Genomic DNA, 18,834 nt, shown 5'->3' with positions numbered 1-18,834 from the left:
ACACAGTCTGTGTCTAGGAAGGGTGTGTATGGAAGATGAAGTATAGCAGTATAAACAATTTCTGGGGAGAGGGCCTCTTTACTCCACTGTGTACAACTCTATTTTCTCTATGGAAATTCTTTTCACCTTATAAACTGAAATGGTTGTTTACTTAGCTAGACAGTTTTTTTCCTAAGTGTGTTTTTTCAGAAAATACTATTCTGTTCTAAAGCAGTGGTACCCAATTTATGAGCCATGAATTACATAGGATAGCAGCATGGTGATAACAGAAGATGGTTCTAGGGAAAAATATTTATGTATACACCAGCCATTGTTCTAGACTTAAAAAATGATGATTCTTGTACATATTACTGATTTTCAGACATAGGTAGATGTAGTTAATTAAATACAAGTTAATTTTAAAAGAATTGCTAAATTTATAGTTGTCTTTATTATGTCAACAAAGTATTCTATTGTGCGAATGTAAAAAAAATATTTTTCTATAAAAAGGTCCTCATTCTTGAAGAGGTTAGGAAATAGTTAAAGAAAGTGACAAGAACAGCACATGGCAAATTTGGTATAAAGTTCTGTATTTAAGAAAGATTGATCTTGAGGATCCCATATTTTTTTCCTATTTTATGCAAAGTTAATAAAAATTTGTATTTGTATTGACTTTTTAAATTACATTCCTCAATAGTAGGGAATATTATAGTTTTTTAAGAAGAATTTTATGAGAAGAAAATATTCCATGAGGGAAATATTATAAGCTTTGAAACAAAATAGCTTAGAATCCCACAGTGTAGGGGCTTTTATGTTTGTTAACTCATCAATTATCTCTTCAGAATGTTATAAGTTCAACAGAGGGAGGAACTGTGGCTTATTCATCAACATATTCCCAGAACCCAAAGTTTAGCTGGAATTAAAAAAAGAATACACCAAATCTCTGCATTTAGAATATCCTGAGCCAAAAGTCACTAAACAACAGTTTTTAGTAAATGCTGTTAAACTTAAGAAATTCTCTCTGCTACATAACTTTGTCTGACTTCTTTCCTTCCTCCATTCTCAAAATTCATAATTTTCCCAATAATGGAATCAATAATTCTGTGTGATTAGTAAGTCAGACACAGTGACTACTTACCATAAGTGGCAAAGTAAACAATGAGTCCGATGATTACTGCAGCAATAATCAGCATTAAGATACCCAGGGTAATCTTTCCACATGTTGTGAGTTTCATTTTTGTGTTTGGCTCTGTTCCTCTGAATAGAAAGGTACAGGAAAAGCAAGTGTTAATATGAGCAAGATATGGGACACTCTAAGAAATAGTATGGACTTGACGTTAAGTATAAAAATGGATTCTTTTATTTTATGGATTCAATGGACTGCTGAACTTGAAAAATAACATGTAGAACTAGTAGATATAATATTTGGCCTGCTTATTTTTTAGCACATATGAATAATAATGGTAATCCTAAAATATTCATTTAGCAAATATTTATAGATGTTCTATGGACTAGGCATAGTAACGGGAACAAAGATCTCTTTCCTTATGGAGATTACATTTTACTGAGGAGAGATAACCAACGTAGAGTATGATTAATAAATAAGATATATAACTGCTAGAAAGATCTTAAGTGCTATAGGAAAAGTAGAGCTAGTTAAAGATCAGAAATGTGGGAGGGTATGTGTGATGGTAGTGGCAGGATGTGGTATTAGAGTGGTCAGGTTAGGCCTACTAAGAAGGTAAAGTCCGAGTAGACTTGAACAGATGATGTTGTTGGTGATACAGGTTTCTGGAGTGTCCCAGGCAGATGGAACAACTTTGCAAAGGCTATGAGAGTAGGATATTCCTGGAAGGGCATGTTAGGAGGGCACTGTGACTGACTCAGCAAATGAGGATAATAGTAGTAAGACAGTAATTCTGAAAAGTTCCAAGGCCCACATCATATAGGACTCTGTGCGTCATTGTAATAATTTTGGCCTTTTAACTGAGTGAAATGTGAGCTTTGGGCAGAACAATATGATCTGATTTAATTTCCTTTAAAAATGTTTATTTACTTTTGAGAGAAAGAGAGAGCACACAAGCAGGGGAGGGACAGAGAGAGAGGGAGACACAGAAACTGAGGCAGACTCCAGGCTCTGAAATGTCAACTCAGAGCCTGATGCAGGGCTCGAACCCATGAATCTTGTGATCATGACCTGAGCCGAAGTTGGACACTTAACTGACTGAGCCACGCAGGTGCCCCAATATGATTTAATTTCTTAATGGGATCCCTCTGACTGCTTTGTGGAAAGTAAATTATAAAGGGCAAGGATGAAAGCAGAATGATAAGATAGGAAATGATTATAATAATTCAAGCACAATTTGATGTTGGTTTGGACCAGAGTGGTAGAGGTGGAAGAAATGAAAAGGGGTTGAATTTGGATATGTTTTGAGTATAGAGTTGGTAGGAGTTATGGATGCATTGGTGTGGAATATGAGTAGAAAAGAGATGTCAGAGATGGTTTTCAGTTCTTTAGCTTGATGAGGGAGTTAAACTCAACTAACGTGGGAAGTCTGTTGATCTATCAAGTTTTGAGGGTTAGGGTTAGACTATGAGTTCACTTTTGTTCATTTTGTGTTTTAGATGTCCCCTAGTCAACCAAATGGAGATGTAGGTTGGATATCCAAGTCTGGAGTTTGAGATAGAGGTTTGGGCTAGTAATATAAATTTAGGATTCTTCAACATATAGGTTAGTATCTGAGACTAGAAGGGATTACCAAGGGAGTAAGTATAGATAGAGAAAACCAGGACATGGTCACTAGAGCACTCTCATATTAAGAAATTAGGGAGAAGAGGAAGACCAAGCAAAGGAGACTGAGAGGGGCAATTAACAAGGGTAGGAGGAAAAGCAAGAGAAAGTGGTGTCCTGGGAGCCAAAAGAAGTGTGTCAGGCATAAGGAAGGAGGTTAACTGTGTCAAATGTTCCTGATAGCTCAGGATGAGGAAATGATCACTGAAAATGGACCATTGGATTAGCATTATAGAGGTAATTGATGACCTTGATGCATGAAGTTTTAGGAGTGGAAGGGGAAGAGAATGGTTAGAGGTGGTTTCAAAAGAGAATGGAAGTGACTAGAGACAATGACCACTGACCATTCTATAAAAGATTTTGCTGAAAAAGGTGATAAAGAAATGGGACTATACACAGTGAAGGAAATGGGATCAAGAGAATTTGTATTTTATCATGGAAAACTTTGAATATGCCTAAAAACAGAACAGTTTAATAAACCTCCATATATCCATCACATAGATTTAAGAACTGTGAACATTTTACAATATTTCATTTGTTTTTGAAACGTTTTAAAGTGGTTATTTACACTTTAATTAAAAGTTATTACATCATGAGATTCATCCCTAAATACTTTATTTTCTTTATAAAAAAATAAAGGTATTAAAAAACATGACCATTGTAATACCTAATGAAATTACCAATAATTCCTCAGGCTCTAATACCAAGTTTATATTCAAATACCTCTAAGTTGTCCTCAAAATGTCTTCTACAATTTTTTGTTGTTGTTGTTGAACAAAAATCAAATCAAAATCTTCACATTGCATTTGGTTATTATACTTCTTATCTTTTAAAATCTAAAACAGCTTCCATACTCTGCCCTCATTTAAAAATTTTTCATGACATTGATTTACCGAAGGCACTGGGTCAGTTGTCTTATAGAATACCTCAGAAGAAGAGAAGTTTGTGTATTTGTGTTTTAAAAGTTTTTAATTAAACATTTTATTTTCTGACAATTAGACTCATATGTTGTAAGAAATACAAAGGGATCTCTTGTACATTTTACGAGTTTTCCTCAATGGTAACAAGTTGCAAAACTATAGTACAGTATCACAATTGGGGTATTTAGACTCATATAGTCAAGATACCTAACATTTCCATCACAAGGGTCCCTCGTGTTGCCTTTTTATAGCCACACCCACTTGCCTTAGGTCCCCTTACCTTCCTTAACCCTTGGCGACCACTAGTCTCTTCTCCTTTTCTATAATTTTGTCATGTCAAGAATGTTATATAATTGGAGTCCTACAATATGTAACTTTTTGGCTTTTGCTTTTTTTCACTCAGCAAAATGCTCTGACAATTCATTCGGGTTGTGGCATATATCAATAGTACTTTAAAACAATGTTTTTAATTGCTGAGATGTATACTAACACTATTGGATATGTCATTGCAAATATCTTCTCTCATTCCACAGGTTGCCTTTTAGTTTTATTGATTCCTTCACTGTACAGAAGTTTTTGTTTTGATATAGTGCCAGTAGTTTATTTTTACTTTTGTTTCCCTTGACTTAGGAGACATATCTAGCAAGATGTTGCTATGTCCAGTGTCAGAGACATTCCTGCTTGTGCTCTCTTCTAGGATTTTTATGGTTTCAGGTCTCACATTTAGATCCTTAATCCATCTTGAGTTTATTTTTGTGTATGGTGTAAGAAAGTGGTCCACGTTCATTCTTTTGGATGTAGCTGCCATTTTTCCCAACACCATTTGTTGAAGAGACTGTCTTTTTCCCATTACATATTCTTGTCTCCTTTGTTAAAGATTAATTGACCATATAATTATGGGTTTATTTCTGGGCCCTCTATTCTGTTCCATTGATCTACTTGTTTATTTTTGTGCCAGTACCATGTTTCATTCAGCCAGCTTTGTAAAACATTTGAAATGTGGGATTATGATACCTCCTGCTTTGTTTTTTTTCTCAAGGTTGCTTTGGCTATTCAGGGTCTTTTGTGGTTCCATATTTTAGTCCAAATTTTAGGACTCTTTGTCCTAGTTTTGTGAAAATGTTGTTGGTATTTTGAAAGGGATTGTATTAAATCTGTAGTTTCCTTTGGGTACTATGGACATTTTAACCATATTTATTCTCCAAATCCATGAGCATTTAATATCTTTCCATTTGTGTCATCTGCAGTTTCTTTCATCAATGTTTTATAGCTTTCAGAATTACAGGTCTTTCACCTCTTTGGTTAAGTTTGTTTCTAGGTATTATTTTTGGTGCAATTGTAAGTGGCCTATATTGTTATTATTTATTTAATGTTTATTTTTGAGAGAGAGAGCTTGAGTGGGGGTGGGGGGCAGAGAGAAATGGAGAAACAGAATTTGAAGCAGACTCCAGGCTCTGAGCTGTCAGCACAGAGCCTGATGCATGGCTCAAACTCATAAACTGTGAGATCCTGATCTAAGCTGAAATCAGACGCTTAACTGACTGAACCATCCAGGTGCCCCTGCCTTTATTGTTATTTTGAAGTGAGTTTCTTGCAGACAACATATGATTGGGTTATGTTTTTTAATCTATTTTGTTAATATCTGTCTTTTTACTGGTATATTTAGATAATTTACATTTAGGGTAACTATGAGTATTTTAGGGTTAAAGTCTGCCTTTTTAATACATTAATACCTTTTAATGCCTTTTAATACCTGCCTTTTTAATATGTTTAATACCTGCCTTTTAATACCTTTTTAATCCAAACAGTTTTAAAAAGCTCTAGGAGATTATTCATCATTATTCATAGACTCATGAATGTTAGAGGCATGAGATGACATACACAATTTGGAAACAATAGTTAGACTGAGTAAGAGAATAACAGTAATAAAAGCTTTTAAAATAAGCTATCAAAGTATTTATGAATTGGGAGGCAACTTTATTCTAATGCATCCATGTTTCAATATTGTTAAATGTTTTTCTTTGGCACACACAGAATGTGTGTGGAGGAAATGCCTTTTTAGAAATTAAGTAGTTTATTGTACTCATGTTTATTAAGTATTTTCTATGTGCCAAACATTGTGCGAGGCAAGGGATATACAGTGATGAACAAAATCACTAATAAATGTGAACTGCAGGAACTGTAAAATATTAGTTTTGTTTTATGTACTTTATGCTATATGCTTGTTTGCAATATACTGGTAGTACTAGTTTGCAAGGGCCGGTTAACAAAGGACCACAGACTGGGTGGCTTCAACAACAGAAATTTATTTTCTCACAGTTCTGGAGAATGGAAGTCTGAGATTAATTTTGGCAGATTCTGAGGCCTCTCTCCTTGGCTTATAGATGACTGGTTTTCTCTTGTGTCTTCATATGGTCTTCCCTCTGTATATATGTGTGTCCTAATTTTTTTTTTTTTCTGGCTTAAACAGAAAAATTTATTTCCTCACAGTTTTAGATGCCAGAAGGCTGAGATCAAAGTGTTGGCAGAATTGGTTTCTCCTGAGGTTTCCCACCTTGGATGGTAGATGGCCATGGTTTTCACATTCACATGGTCTTTCATCTGTGTGTATGTCTGTGTCCAAATTTCCTTTTCTTATAAGGATACCAGTCACATTGGATTGAGGCCCATCTTAATGACTTCCTTACAACTTAATTACCACTCCAGAGACCCTATCTCCAAATACAGTCAGATTCTGAGGTACTAGGGGTTAAGATTTTGACGTATGATTTTGAAGGGACACAATTCAGTCAATAATGTTTTGGATTATATTATGTACTTGATATTATATATTTAGTATTTTATATACTTTTTGTTTTTACCCTTGTGTATAATATTCTATGTATGCTTATGTTTGTGTGTATGTGTGTTTCATATATTTATATCAATATGCATTGAAATGACCATACTAAATCCTGATTAGTTTGAAATACCCACATTGATTTTATTTTTGCTGGAAAACAGAATCAAATACCTATCAAAAATTTATTTTTTTAGTTAGTTAATGTCATTCCCTGAATAGGTGATACTTCCTAAAGAGATAATATTAACTAGATATCCAATGCAGGTGAAGTTTCCAAGTCTCATGTTTTTAGAAGTTTCATTTTACTTAAAAACTACTTTGACCATTTAAATATATTCTGTCTAAGTTAGGTTTTCACCTTGCACATAAAAATCTATATCTTAATATTTCTATGAAAGTATGATGCTTATGAGCAGTTTTGGTTCATAATAAAATAAAATAAAAATCCCTAAAAGACACTACACCATGGAAAATGTTTCCCTCTAAGTATCTACAATCTGACCAACTGACTGAGTCTAGAATAGAGCTTAAAATTTGGGGGAAAAGATAAATGACTAAATTATATGGTAAAACCTGGTAGCTTAATTTCCATAGATGAGTATGTTATCCTAAAGCATCTTCCTTCATACCTGCATATATATCTGTATATTTTACTCAACACAGCTTGCCATGGAATAAACCTCAATGAAAATGTGTTAATTGTAGTATGAAATTGGTCGCAAAAAGTTGGAGTATATTTTCTATTCATCCCACTGTGCCCTTCTAATAGATTGAACTATCTAAAAACTGCTGCTTTTGTAGGTTAAAAAAAATGGATATTGGCAATTGTATAATAATTGAACCTATAGATACACAGATATGCTTTATTTGTTGTTTCCTCTTGTTAGACTATAAGCTGATATAAAAAGTGATTCTTGTAAACAAGAATTTGTTTACTAGGGAGATTGACTTGAAACTCCTCTCAGTGTAAAGTTCCTAAAATGAGAGACATGTAGTCTTTTAGAACTGGAAGGGACTTTACAAATACCCACACTTGTTTTCTAATTTTAAAGAGGGCATGTAAGACAGTATTTTCTCTACAGGACCCTTCAAACCTAGGGAAGATAAGCATTCCAGGTAGATATTTGTCCTTTGATTATCAGCATATTTAGGGTTAGAGTTAAGATGAGGGTTCTTTTCTGATCTCTAGAAGGAGAAGTTTCCCCTGTGCATGTGTATGTATTCCTGAATTCAAAAGGAAAATTAAACTTTGTCAATATCCAGTTCATTTAAGTATTCCTCTAAAAAACAATGCCAGATATATAAATTCCATTTTTTCTAAGTGTTATTATTTGGAATGTTGGTTGAAAATAGACTACCTATTTGACAGAAATCAGGTCTTGGGTGTAGTTACCATGAGCAATAGAATACTTGTTTTGATTTCAGCAGCATGCCTTAATTTTTTAAAAGTGTTTTATTTATTCACTAAGTGTGTCCTGAAGCTATTCAGGTATAACAACAAAATGGTAATGATATTGAGGATTATTTAGCGATTTCAGAAAAAGTGGCTTTCTGGTGAGTTGTACTCTAAAAATTATTAATTCTTTGAATGGCTGAAACCAGAGTATGTCTACACATTATTTCTCACATACTGTTTATGGAGCAGTTCTCACATACTGTCATGGTGAGTTAACGTGGGCATAAAACACATTAGAACCAAGATTAAACATTTTTACTAGACTTTTTGTTAACTCATGAGGATGAACAGCAACAATTTGGAAATCGTTTCAGGGATTCCCTTATAGCTAATTAAGCTAAATATGAATGTGAATATGTATGACTGTTTCTTAAAGCTGTTTATTGTGAAGTTACATCCTGCACAATCTTAAGCTGTTCACCTAGAATCTAGATGTTGGCAAGATAGTGCAACCAGAAAAGTTGTCCAAAGATTTTATCAAAAATATGGGCCAGGCTCAAGGGGTTTATCAAAGCCCCTTGTTAGAGTATAGACCAATGCGTATGTGAACATTTATCTTTGTGTTAATCTGATTAGCTTAAGAATCAAAACACAAAAATTATTTGTTCATCTGTGTGTACCATGGAACCAGTCAGGCCATTTGTTTGATTTTTCAGGCCAACTGCTATCTGAGCATATGGCATAGCTAATGGGAAAAAGTTAAATCCCTGTTCTTGTTTCCCGCTAAAATTTTAAATCACACCAGCAAAAATGTCTAGCAGTGAAGCATTGTGATGTTTCAATAATTAAAAATTAATACTTAAAACTTTTGTCTGCCACATCCTGAAGGTAAAATAGCCTATTGTGAACATAAGTATTAATGTCTCTATTATCGACATACATCATTAGAAATAGATACGTATAACTATCTTGTATTCTTTCAATTTTCAAAATGAAATTCTTTCTAAAAGTAAAATGCCCCAGTTTTACTTCAACAGTTTCAGCATACTTTTCATGAATGCTTTAGTTTTGCTGGAATGATGTCTCACAAAAATTAGCAAGATCAATGGATTCTAATGATTAAAATTTATCACTTTTTTATTTTTTATATGAAATTTATTGTCAAATTGGTTTTCATACAACACCCAGTGCTCATCCCAACAGGTGCCCTCCTCAATGCCCATCATCCACTTTCCCCTCCCCCCCCCTCCCCATCAACCCTCATTTGTTCTCAGTATTTAAGAGTCTCTTATGGTTTGCCTCCTTCCCTCTCTGTAACTTTTTTCTCCCCCTTCCCCTCTCCCCTGGTCTTCTGTTGAGTTTCTCAGGATCCACATATGAATGAAAACACATGGTATCTGTCTTTCTCTGCCTGATTTATTTCACTTAGCATAACACTCTCCGGTTCCATCCACGTTACTACAAATGGCCAGATTTCATTCTTTCTCACTGCCAAGTAGTATTCCATTGTATGTATAAACCATATCTTCTTTATCCATTCGTCAGTTGATGGACATTTAGGCTCTTTCCATAATTTGGCTATTGTTGAAAGTGCTGCTATAAATATTGGGATACAAGTGCCCGTATGCATCAGCACTCCTGTATCCCTTGGGTAAATTCCTAGCAGTGTTATTGCTGGGTCACAGGGTAGATCTATTTTTAATTTTTTGAGGAACCTCCTCACTGTTTTCCAGAGCGGCTGCACCGGTTTGCATTCCCACCAACAGTGCAAGAGGGTTCCCATTTCTCCACATCCTCTCCAGCATCTATAGTCTCCTGATTTGTCGATCTTAATCATCCTTGTTTTTCTTTCATTTGGGATATATATTGCTCCTATTTTTATAAAAAGGTTATTTTTAAAAATAATTTTAGGATACACATGAAATTACTTTAACTAATTTGGTCCGTTCAGAGAATTTCCCTGAGGAGCAATGGCAAACCCTCCTGCCTCCCATCTGCCTTCAGCCTACCTGTGCTGCAGCGGTGTCCATACGTGCTGTCTCCGAGGATCCTGTCTCTGCGCCATCTTGTCTTCCAGTGCTGTGTGGGGCAGTCATTCTCTACCTATTTAGCTTACGAAATCCTGTAACTTTTATGTTTTATGATAATGATCATACTTAGCACTCCTACAAACGCCTCATCTTCAAAGCGCTTTCTGAACATTTACTAATTAATTTTATATTAGTAAAACATGAGCTCTGTATATGCTGCTCCATAAATAATCCTATGACCCAAGTGAAGGCGAAATTTAAAACTCTCTTTTGTTGTGACTGAGGAACAATAGGGTCACCTGCTCTGAGAAGGACAGTGAGTCTTTACTCACTGTTGCATTTTGTGAATTTGGAGACGAGTGGCTGCTTCTTCTCACTAAAATTCACTTCCAAAGATGTGGGGATTTCTTTATTGCTTTTTGGCAGAAGGCTAATAGCTCTCCAACTTCTAACCCTCCATTAGGATCTGAATGCTCTCCAGTTTATAATTGTCTTGCCTCCTTCAACCCATTATCATCCTTTCATGAATTCCTCCATGAAATTTTTACTGCTATTCTAATATAGCACACATTAAAACACTTTCATTCCCTGAAAATCCAAAGGGTGCTGATTTTATTTTTATTAAAAATAGATATGGATTTAACCAGTAATCTTCCAAGTTTTGGATAGCATTCTGGTTCTTAGCAGCCAATTTATATCTTGGTGTGGAGACTAGATAGGACAGATCCTAATGTTTAACCACCCGATAGAGAAAATTTGCCAGAGGCCAGGGACCAGGAGTAAGGGAGAAACTAGTTATTCTGGAAAAAAGTCTTCCTTGGGTAACAGGTTTTTGTTAAAGAGACTCAACCTTGTTATATGATAAAGCAGAATCATTGTTCTACCTATACTATCTCCTTTCTTCCCAAACATGTAAAGGGAAAGATAATCGGAGAAGTCATATTTGCATTAGAATGAAAATGAACAATAATGACAGTTCTTGTATCAGTTATTAATAGGACTTTGATCAGATATATTTACTTTAAAATTTTCCATTTTAATTGTATTTGAGTGTTCCAGACTCTATGCCTTTGCCTATGTCCTCAAAATTTCTGGTATGTTCTTCTCACTCGCATTTGTCTTTGTAAATCCTACTCATTCTTTAAGGTTAGCTCAATCCTTACTTTTTCCATGTGGACTTCTCAAAATATACTGCTCTATCACCTGAAGCTCATAATCTCCTGGGATCTCACACATTGCAGAGTTATCATGATGGTTAAGCACTTAAGTGAGAGATTTCACAGTGTACTGAGGCTGAGAGACCCTAAAGTAGTTTTGCTGAGTTTGGTGCTGACTGAGAGCGGTGGCAGACAGCGGTCCATTTATTCTGTGCTTCTAAGAAGTATGCAGAAAATGTGTGAGAAAGCTGATTGACCTGTTGGAAAACTGTGCCAGCAGTTAGTAGCATGATTTGTTGAGGCTGAATCAGAGACAAAATGGGACCCCAGACCTCTGAGAGGACAGGTGTGGAGGGTTGATAATGCCTGCGAACCAAATGGGCCAATGTGTCTGTCTGGAAAGGACAGTCTAGACAATAACTGTAGATCAGCTCCTCAGCCCCCATTCTTTGACCCTATGTAAGCTGGGATACCTAAAACTTAGATAAAGAGAAAGAATATGGTAACTTGCCTGAGAAAACCCCAAACTATCTAGGAAAACCATGCATTGATGAAATCTAATAAGAATAGAGTGTACAGTTACCACCATTAGGCAGAACGGGGGCTTGAAAGAGAGACGTGATAAAGAAATTTACTTTTGGTGGGAGGCATACTTCAGTTTATTGCATGAAAATGTATTGGCTGGAGTAGCAAATTTGTGTGAGCTTTAAAGTTGGGGACATTTTAAGTTATACAGAAAAGAAGTTTTAAGAAAAGTTTCAGTTTTTAAGCAATGGGATGTTTAGAAGTATAAAGGAGAGATAGGGGATAGCTTTAAAAAATTATATAGAACAAAGACCCATAGAAAGAGGTTATAATGAAGTTACAGCTCTAAGTTTCCCTTTACATTCCATAATTTTATGTGTTTGTGTCTTCTCTATATATCTAACACTTGTGATCATGTATACTAGAACAGTTAAAAAAACTAAAAGTATTTTTTTGTTACAACTCTGTGTCCACTTTAAATTTTTTTTTTTAAATTTTTTTTTTTTTTTAATTTATTTTGAGAAGGAGAGGGAAAGTGAGAGGATGAGGGGCAGAGAGCAAGAGAGAGAGAAAATCCCAAGCAGGCTCCGCACTGTCAGCACAGAGCCCAACGTTCCATAACACAAACCTTGAGATCATGACTGAAGCTGAAATCGAGAGCCAGGCATGTAACTGGCCACCTGGGCTGTGTCCACTTTAAAAGCTATCGTTAAAAATCTACCAACTATAGGATTGAAATGGGAAAGGTTTAAAAATGAATTTTTTTTCTTTTTTTTCTTTTTGAGAGACAACACTTGTGGGGAGGGGCAGAGGCAGGAGAGAGAGAATCTTAAGCAGGTTCCATGCCCAGTGCAGAGCCAGGTTGGGGGGTGGTTCCATTCCAGGAACCTCGAGATCATGACTTGAGCTGAAATCAAGAGTCACAGGCTTAACTGACTGAGCCACCCAGGCGCCCCTAAAAGCTAATTTTAAAATGAGTATTAACTGATACATTGATGTGTAAACTAAATGAAAATTTAAAATCTTTTGATAAGGTTAGAAGTTTAAAGTGATGTTAAAGGTAAAGTGTAAGTGAATAAGGCAGGATGCAAAGTAGTTTAATATTATTGTTAGAGGAGGTCATGGAAAGGACATGACTGCCAGTTGACCTGGGAAGAGAGCGACCAATTGGGGGCTCCTCACCCCTCCCCCATCCTTGGAATGTAACTCCTGTCCACCGTTCCCACAGTGGGAGACATTTTTGACGCTGTAGCCTTGAGAGAATAATGTGTTGAGAATTTCTGGAGAGAATATGTGGCTGAAGCAGGCTAATTCCTCTGGGTAAACTGTTACGATTGCGGTGACGTGCATATCTGCTCACGGACCTGGCGTTTTAGACAAGCCTTGTATGTAAGTTCCCTTGCTTCTTAAAAGTGCCGTCCACCAGTCAGTCTGGAGCGGTCTGCCTCTTCCGTCTTTCCGTGTCCTCTGTGTATAGGGGCCAGTTTGCAAATCAACAATCATGATTACAAACCAAGTAAAATTATATATATGTTTAGAAGAAAACTAGACGATGTGAAAGTGAAAATTGATGTTGTTGGCAGTGTCACCTTTTTTTAAGCTTTTAATTCCTTCCCATTAATGTATCATTGCTTACATGGTAATCTTCTTTGAAGATGAAGGAATGTTTAAAACATTTTTTGGCCCTATTCATTTATAGCCACTTTTAACACTTCAGGTGAAAAATTTTAAATGAATCCATTTTATTTAATTTATTAAAAAAATTTTAATGTTTATTTGAGAGAGAGAGAGAGAGAGAGAGAGCATGAGCAGGGGAGGGACAGAGAGAGAAGGCGGCACAGAATATGAAACAGGCTCCAGGCTCTAAGCTGTCAGCACAGAGTCCCATGCAGGGATCCAACCCACAAACCAGGAGATCATGACCTGAACTGAAGTCAGACACTTAACGGATTGAGCCACCCAGGAGTCCCTAAATGAAATGAAGGAAAAAAAATAAAGTTACTTTCCTATCCAGTTTTCTAATGGAATACATTTAATGAAAGGAAGGTTGGGAAAACCACAGAAGACAAAACAAAAATACTTCAATGTTTAAAAGGCACTTAGGAAAGGGGAAATATTATTAGCTTTTAAACATAATAAGCCATTTTAGAAGACATTATTGTTCTATGCAAAAATTTTTATTTACAATACCTAGAAAACTAGTTTAAGAGGTAATCCTGGAATATGTGCAACTCACAATTTGAGAAATAGTATTTATGGTTTTTATTATATATTAATAATAATATATTAATGCATACTAATTGTTGGTAATTCATATTTTTAAATATTTTTGTAAAAAATGGCTAACTCATAAAAACAGATATTAGTCAAATTCTCTCTTCTTACCTCAAAATACTTTTTTTATTGTGCATATGATTGTGTTTCTATAGAGATATATAATTCCTTTAAGTTATATAATTGTATGTATTTGGAAGTGTTTATATCTGTGTTCATGTCTCTGTGTGTACCTAGCTGATCCATTAGCACTATAGCCTTTTCTAACTCAACCTGTATACTAAGAAAATTTTTTTGAAAGAATTTCACTAAAGTTTGAAACAAGTGCATTCTGTTTGTTTTTTTTTTTTAAATGTATTTTGATTTTAGAAACCATGATAAAAAAATAGCTGCATATAAAATTAAATTTCCTGTGGCTACAATCTCCATCTACTATGAGAAGAAATTTAATTTTCCTTTTAATGTCACTGGATTTTAACTTTCATTCATTCATTCCTTTGGCAAATATTTATTAAATGTCTATTATCTGTTATGCATCATGATGGGAATTCTGAGATAAAAGTCAAATACATTTTAATTCATCGAAAATTTAGGGGCACCTGGGTGCCTCAGTTGGTTAAGTATCTGATTTTGGCTCAGGTCATGATCACAGGGTTCCTGGGTTCGAGCCCCGTGTTGGGCTCTGTGCTGACAGCGCAGAGCCTGGAGCACGCTTCAGATTCTGTGTCTCCCTCTCTCTCTGCCCCTCCCCTGCTCGCACTCTGTCTTTCTCTGCCTTTCAAAAAATAAATAAACGTTAAAAAAAAAACAAAAACTAAGAAAATTTATTCCAACAAGGATTTTGTGGAATGTTTGTATACATGTATTGCGTGATTGTGTACATTTCATGAGGAAGCTGTGACGTGTGACATGAGGTCAACTGCCCTGTATTTTTGTCTGCTCAGTCCCAATGATTATAATATGTAAATACACATACACAAATCTTGCAGTTTTAAGTGGTTAAAACTTACTGAACAATTAAAATCCAGTGTGTCACAGTGTAGGATCCTATCGGACTTTTCCATATGTACATAAGTAATTGAAAATATATACTCAAACATCGGTCAATATTTTCTTTTAATTGATGGCTAATTTCAAGTTTGCTTAAAGTAAACATTGTCCTGAAGAATATTCTTTTAGATTGTTGACCCTCTAGTTCTTATTCCTTCCTTTTCTTTGCCTCATTTAGAGTCTTTCTTTGGTCCACTTTTAAATTATTTAGAAATTTTCAATGTTACTAATTTAAGAACATTCTTTAGAGGAGCATAATAAAAATCTCTCTTTTTGGGGGGGCAGAGTGAAAGAATCCCTCTATTTAGAGAGCTCTTTTTCATGACACAGTTACTATTTTCTAATTTTCTTCTTTTAAAAAAATTTTTAAGTTTATTTGTTTATTGTGAGTGAGACAGAGATAGGATGAGCAGGGGAAGGACAGAAAGAGAAGGAAAGAGAGAATCCTAATCAGGCTCCACAGTCAGCGCAGAGCCAGACATGGCTCGAACTCACAAAACTGAGGTCATGACCTAAGGTGAAACCAAGAGTCAGGTGCTTAACTCAGCCACCCACACGCCCCTCTAATTTTCTTAATGTTACCAGTGAGCAGAACCCTACAATACTATATCTCTATGTTGGCATTTATCCCCCAGATTATATGAAAAAATGAAAGTCACATTTACCTCTGGGTCTCTAGAATTGGTGGAGAAGAAAGGAAGTCTTCATTTTAATCTCTGAATTGGATAAATGTTACCATAAAATTAAGGGCAGTTTGTGCTGTAACCAATGTTTCCTGAGCCAAGGTTGAGAAAAGAAAAAAAAAATGAAGTTACGGGCAATTTATATAAAACAAATTTGAGAAGTGTATACAGAAAAGTTTTAGAGAAGGGGTCGTAAAAGCTTCAGATTTTAGAAGAGCAAAGTGTCCACGTTCTGAGAAGTGCTATAAACCAAATAAGATATCTTTTTTTTTTTACCAGAATAATATAATTATATAGATTATAACATCAGAGAATAATTTTGAAGTTTTTTTCTTTTCAATTAGTCCAAATGGGTGGTATACATCTATCTTTGGAGCTAGTGTTGATTTCTTAAAAATAATCTTTATTGTATATGATTTTATTTTTTTATTTTAAAAATAATTTTTTTAACATTATTTTTGAGATACAGAGAGAGACAAAGCATGAACAGGGGAGAGGGAGAGAGAGGGAGACACAGAATCTGAAGCAGACTCCAGGCTCTGAGCTGTTTGTTAGCACAGAGCCAACGTGGGGCTTGAACTCACAAACTGCGAGACCACAACCTGAGCTGAAGTCAGACGCTCAACCGACTGAGCCACCCAGGCACCCCTATTTATATGATTTTAACAGTTCATTACAATTTGTACCTTATTAAATGGCTCTGACTCTCAAAAGTAGAGAGAAAGTGATATATCTAAGGTCAAAAAGAAACAGTATTGAATCCTAAGACCATTCAGTATAAACAAAATGTTAGTGAAATCACTCCATGAAAAATGCATAAATCTAAACAAGAAAAGCAAGAGCAGGATTTTTCAGGTGGCCCATCATAAGTGTAAATGGTATGGAGTTAGGACATCATTAGAACTAGAAAAGAAGTTTAGAAATTACAGATAAAGTGTGATTCAGTCAACTACATGTGCAGAGGAAGATAGAGTAGTTTAAAACTATAATAGAACACTACTTCTAGCTGACTTAACCTGAAGCCCTGAAGCTTTTACGAACACCCCTCAAACCTTCATCCTGGATTCCCTCTCACCATCTGTTTTCATTGTATTGATATGTATGGAAGCTTTAGTTTTCTTTCTTTTAGAGAGGGGAGTTTATTGGAGGCAGTGCCCAGAGGAAGTTCAGGGGAAGCTTTAGGTCCCCAGGACTGTCATTTCTTAGAGAAGTCAAGGTCCCGAACAGAACATTTTGATATAATGAGTTAGGGAAATTTTCAGGAACGGGTGATTAATAAAAGCTGAATGAAATGTTGAAGGGCTGTCTCTTGAGACTCTGGACCCCATCTGAGAATCCTCTGTTATGAAGAAGTGTGACACAGGATTGGGGGAAGACTGAGAAGCTACTCTTTCTGCCCCTGCACAGACATCGCCATCATTCACAAGGGTTGGAAGTTTAGGGTAATCTCCAGAGATTTGTGGCCTCCATGTGAAGATAGGTGTCATAGTGGTGAGGCTTATGAATGGCTTCAAGGGCACTGTGGGCATATTTGAGCCTGGGAAAGAGGAAAACGGGCCAGCTTTAATGGATGCTTACAGATGGAAGCTGCATGGTTCCAAAAAGAGGCATATGTGTTATATCATCACACTGAGAGTGAGAATATGTTTAGAGAGAGACACATGAGGAAGAACAAAGAAATTTGCTAAGCCTTCTGAGTGTAATGATTTTGAAGGTACCAATTTGAATTACAGCTAGGGTATGTTTGTTGATGATAACAGATGTGAATACATAAAAACTTCAGAAAAATCTAAATTATCAAAATGTGGTGACTCTCGTAATGTGGAGGGCACTGGTGAGAAGATGACTATAACAGTGTAGAGGAAATTGTATTTAGATATTCTGATTCCTAGGTTAAAAATCAGAGTTTGGAAAATAAAAATAACGTGAAATTCAAATCATGCTAACGATTAGTTTCTAAAGGATAAATATATAGGCTTTAGAATCTGAAAAACTGCCTTGAGATCCTAACTCTGCAATATAACAGTTCTGTGACCTCAGACATTTTACTGAACTTCTCTGAACCTTAGCTTCTTATACACAGTTGTAATAATAATACCTCTCCTGGGTTTGTTATATGTGAGACCTGGTGGTTAGTAGATGGGAGTAGCTACCAACTGCTACATCAGCTATGGAAGCAAAATCAGCTATTATAACTACCACTGTTACCATTACTCTTATTATTTCAGTTCATCCTTCCAATGAGCAGAGTATCAGTCACCTTTGCTTGTTCCATTGTCATACATTATTTTCCAAAAAATTCCTGGAAAAAAATGAATTTTTGCTCCTATCGTTTCTACTTATCACAGACAAATGCCTCTAACGAAGTAGAGCAGCTAGTGAGAAATATGTGTGAATCCTAGAATAAAATAAATGTTCTTAGCTGAAGCAACCTCAAAATTGGTCAAGACTGTGAATACATGTGTTTAACTGGGGTAACCCAGCAAATCTGCTTATGTGGGAATTTCCTTACAAAACTACTGCCAGTAAAAACAGCTATCTTTATAAAACTTTCATCTGGAGCAAGTTTTAACAGAATCGAGGCCCTTTTGGATTATCTATAGGCTTTAGTGGTAGGGCAGGCCTAATATGTTAACCACCACACTTCCAATATATTTATGATAGAATTCAGAGAAATTGTCTTTACTTCATGAATTCTACCCAAATGAGTATTGTAATGTAACAGAAGCTCATTTCATAATATTTCTGGCTTTATTTCTTTAATCAAAGAAAGCGATCCAGAAGGTATTTTTATGAGAACTTATTTTCTTCCACACTAACTTAAGGAAAGCACTTTGCCTGATCTGTGTGTGTAAAAGGGGAGATTTGACGTTAATTTCACTTAATGAGAAAATGTAAATGGTTGGTAACAGTAGAGTGTGAACTTTGAAGCTTTCACACTTTAATTTTTCCTGGTTTTGTCTGGCATGAATTCTGAAAAGGAGCTCAATGCATTCTGCTCAAAAAGAGATAGCCTTTATTTAATTACCCAACCATACTGGAGGGAACTGAAATCTTTCACCTAATAGGATTAGAAACTGCAAAAATAAAAGGATTTTGCGCTTCCTGCTAAAGAAGGACATTTCTTTTTTGAGTGTGATTAGATCTTTAGAAAAAGAGGTCTTGCTTAAAATTAAAATCAAGGATT

General features: G+C 35.5%; 1 protein-coding gene across 1 annotated transcript in view; it reads right to left on the bottom strand.

Annotated features, from left to right (window-relative positions):
- Nucleotides 1–9,993, bottom strand: part of LOC109275093 (transmembrane protease serine 11C-like) — a 52,035-nt gene extending 42,042 nt beyond the window's left edge. The window contains exons 1-2 of the mRNA XM_019463144.2: nt 9,938–9,993; nt 1,118–1,236 (exon numbers count right to left, since the gene is read on the bottom strand). Of these exons, the coding sequence (XP_019318689.2) occupies nt 1,118–1,236; nt 9,938–9,993 (175 nt within the window). The remainder of the gene's footprint in view (nt 1–1,117; nt 1,237–9,937) is intronic.
- Between the last annotated feature and the right edge of the window lie 8,841 nt (nt 9,994–18,834).

The sequence above is a fragment of the Panthera pardus genome, unplaced genomic scaffold, assembly GCF_024362965.1.
Source record: "Panthera pardus isolate Hobbes unplaced genomic scaffold, ASM2436296v1 HiC_scaffold_13, whole genome shotgun sequence".
Classification (NCBI taxonomy): Eukaryota; Metazoa; Chordata; class Mammalia; order Carnivora; family Felidae; genus Panthera; species Panthera pardus.
Note: the sequence above shows the minus strand (reverse complement) of the source record. Positions and strands in the feature narration are given on the sequence as shown.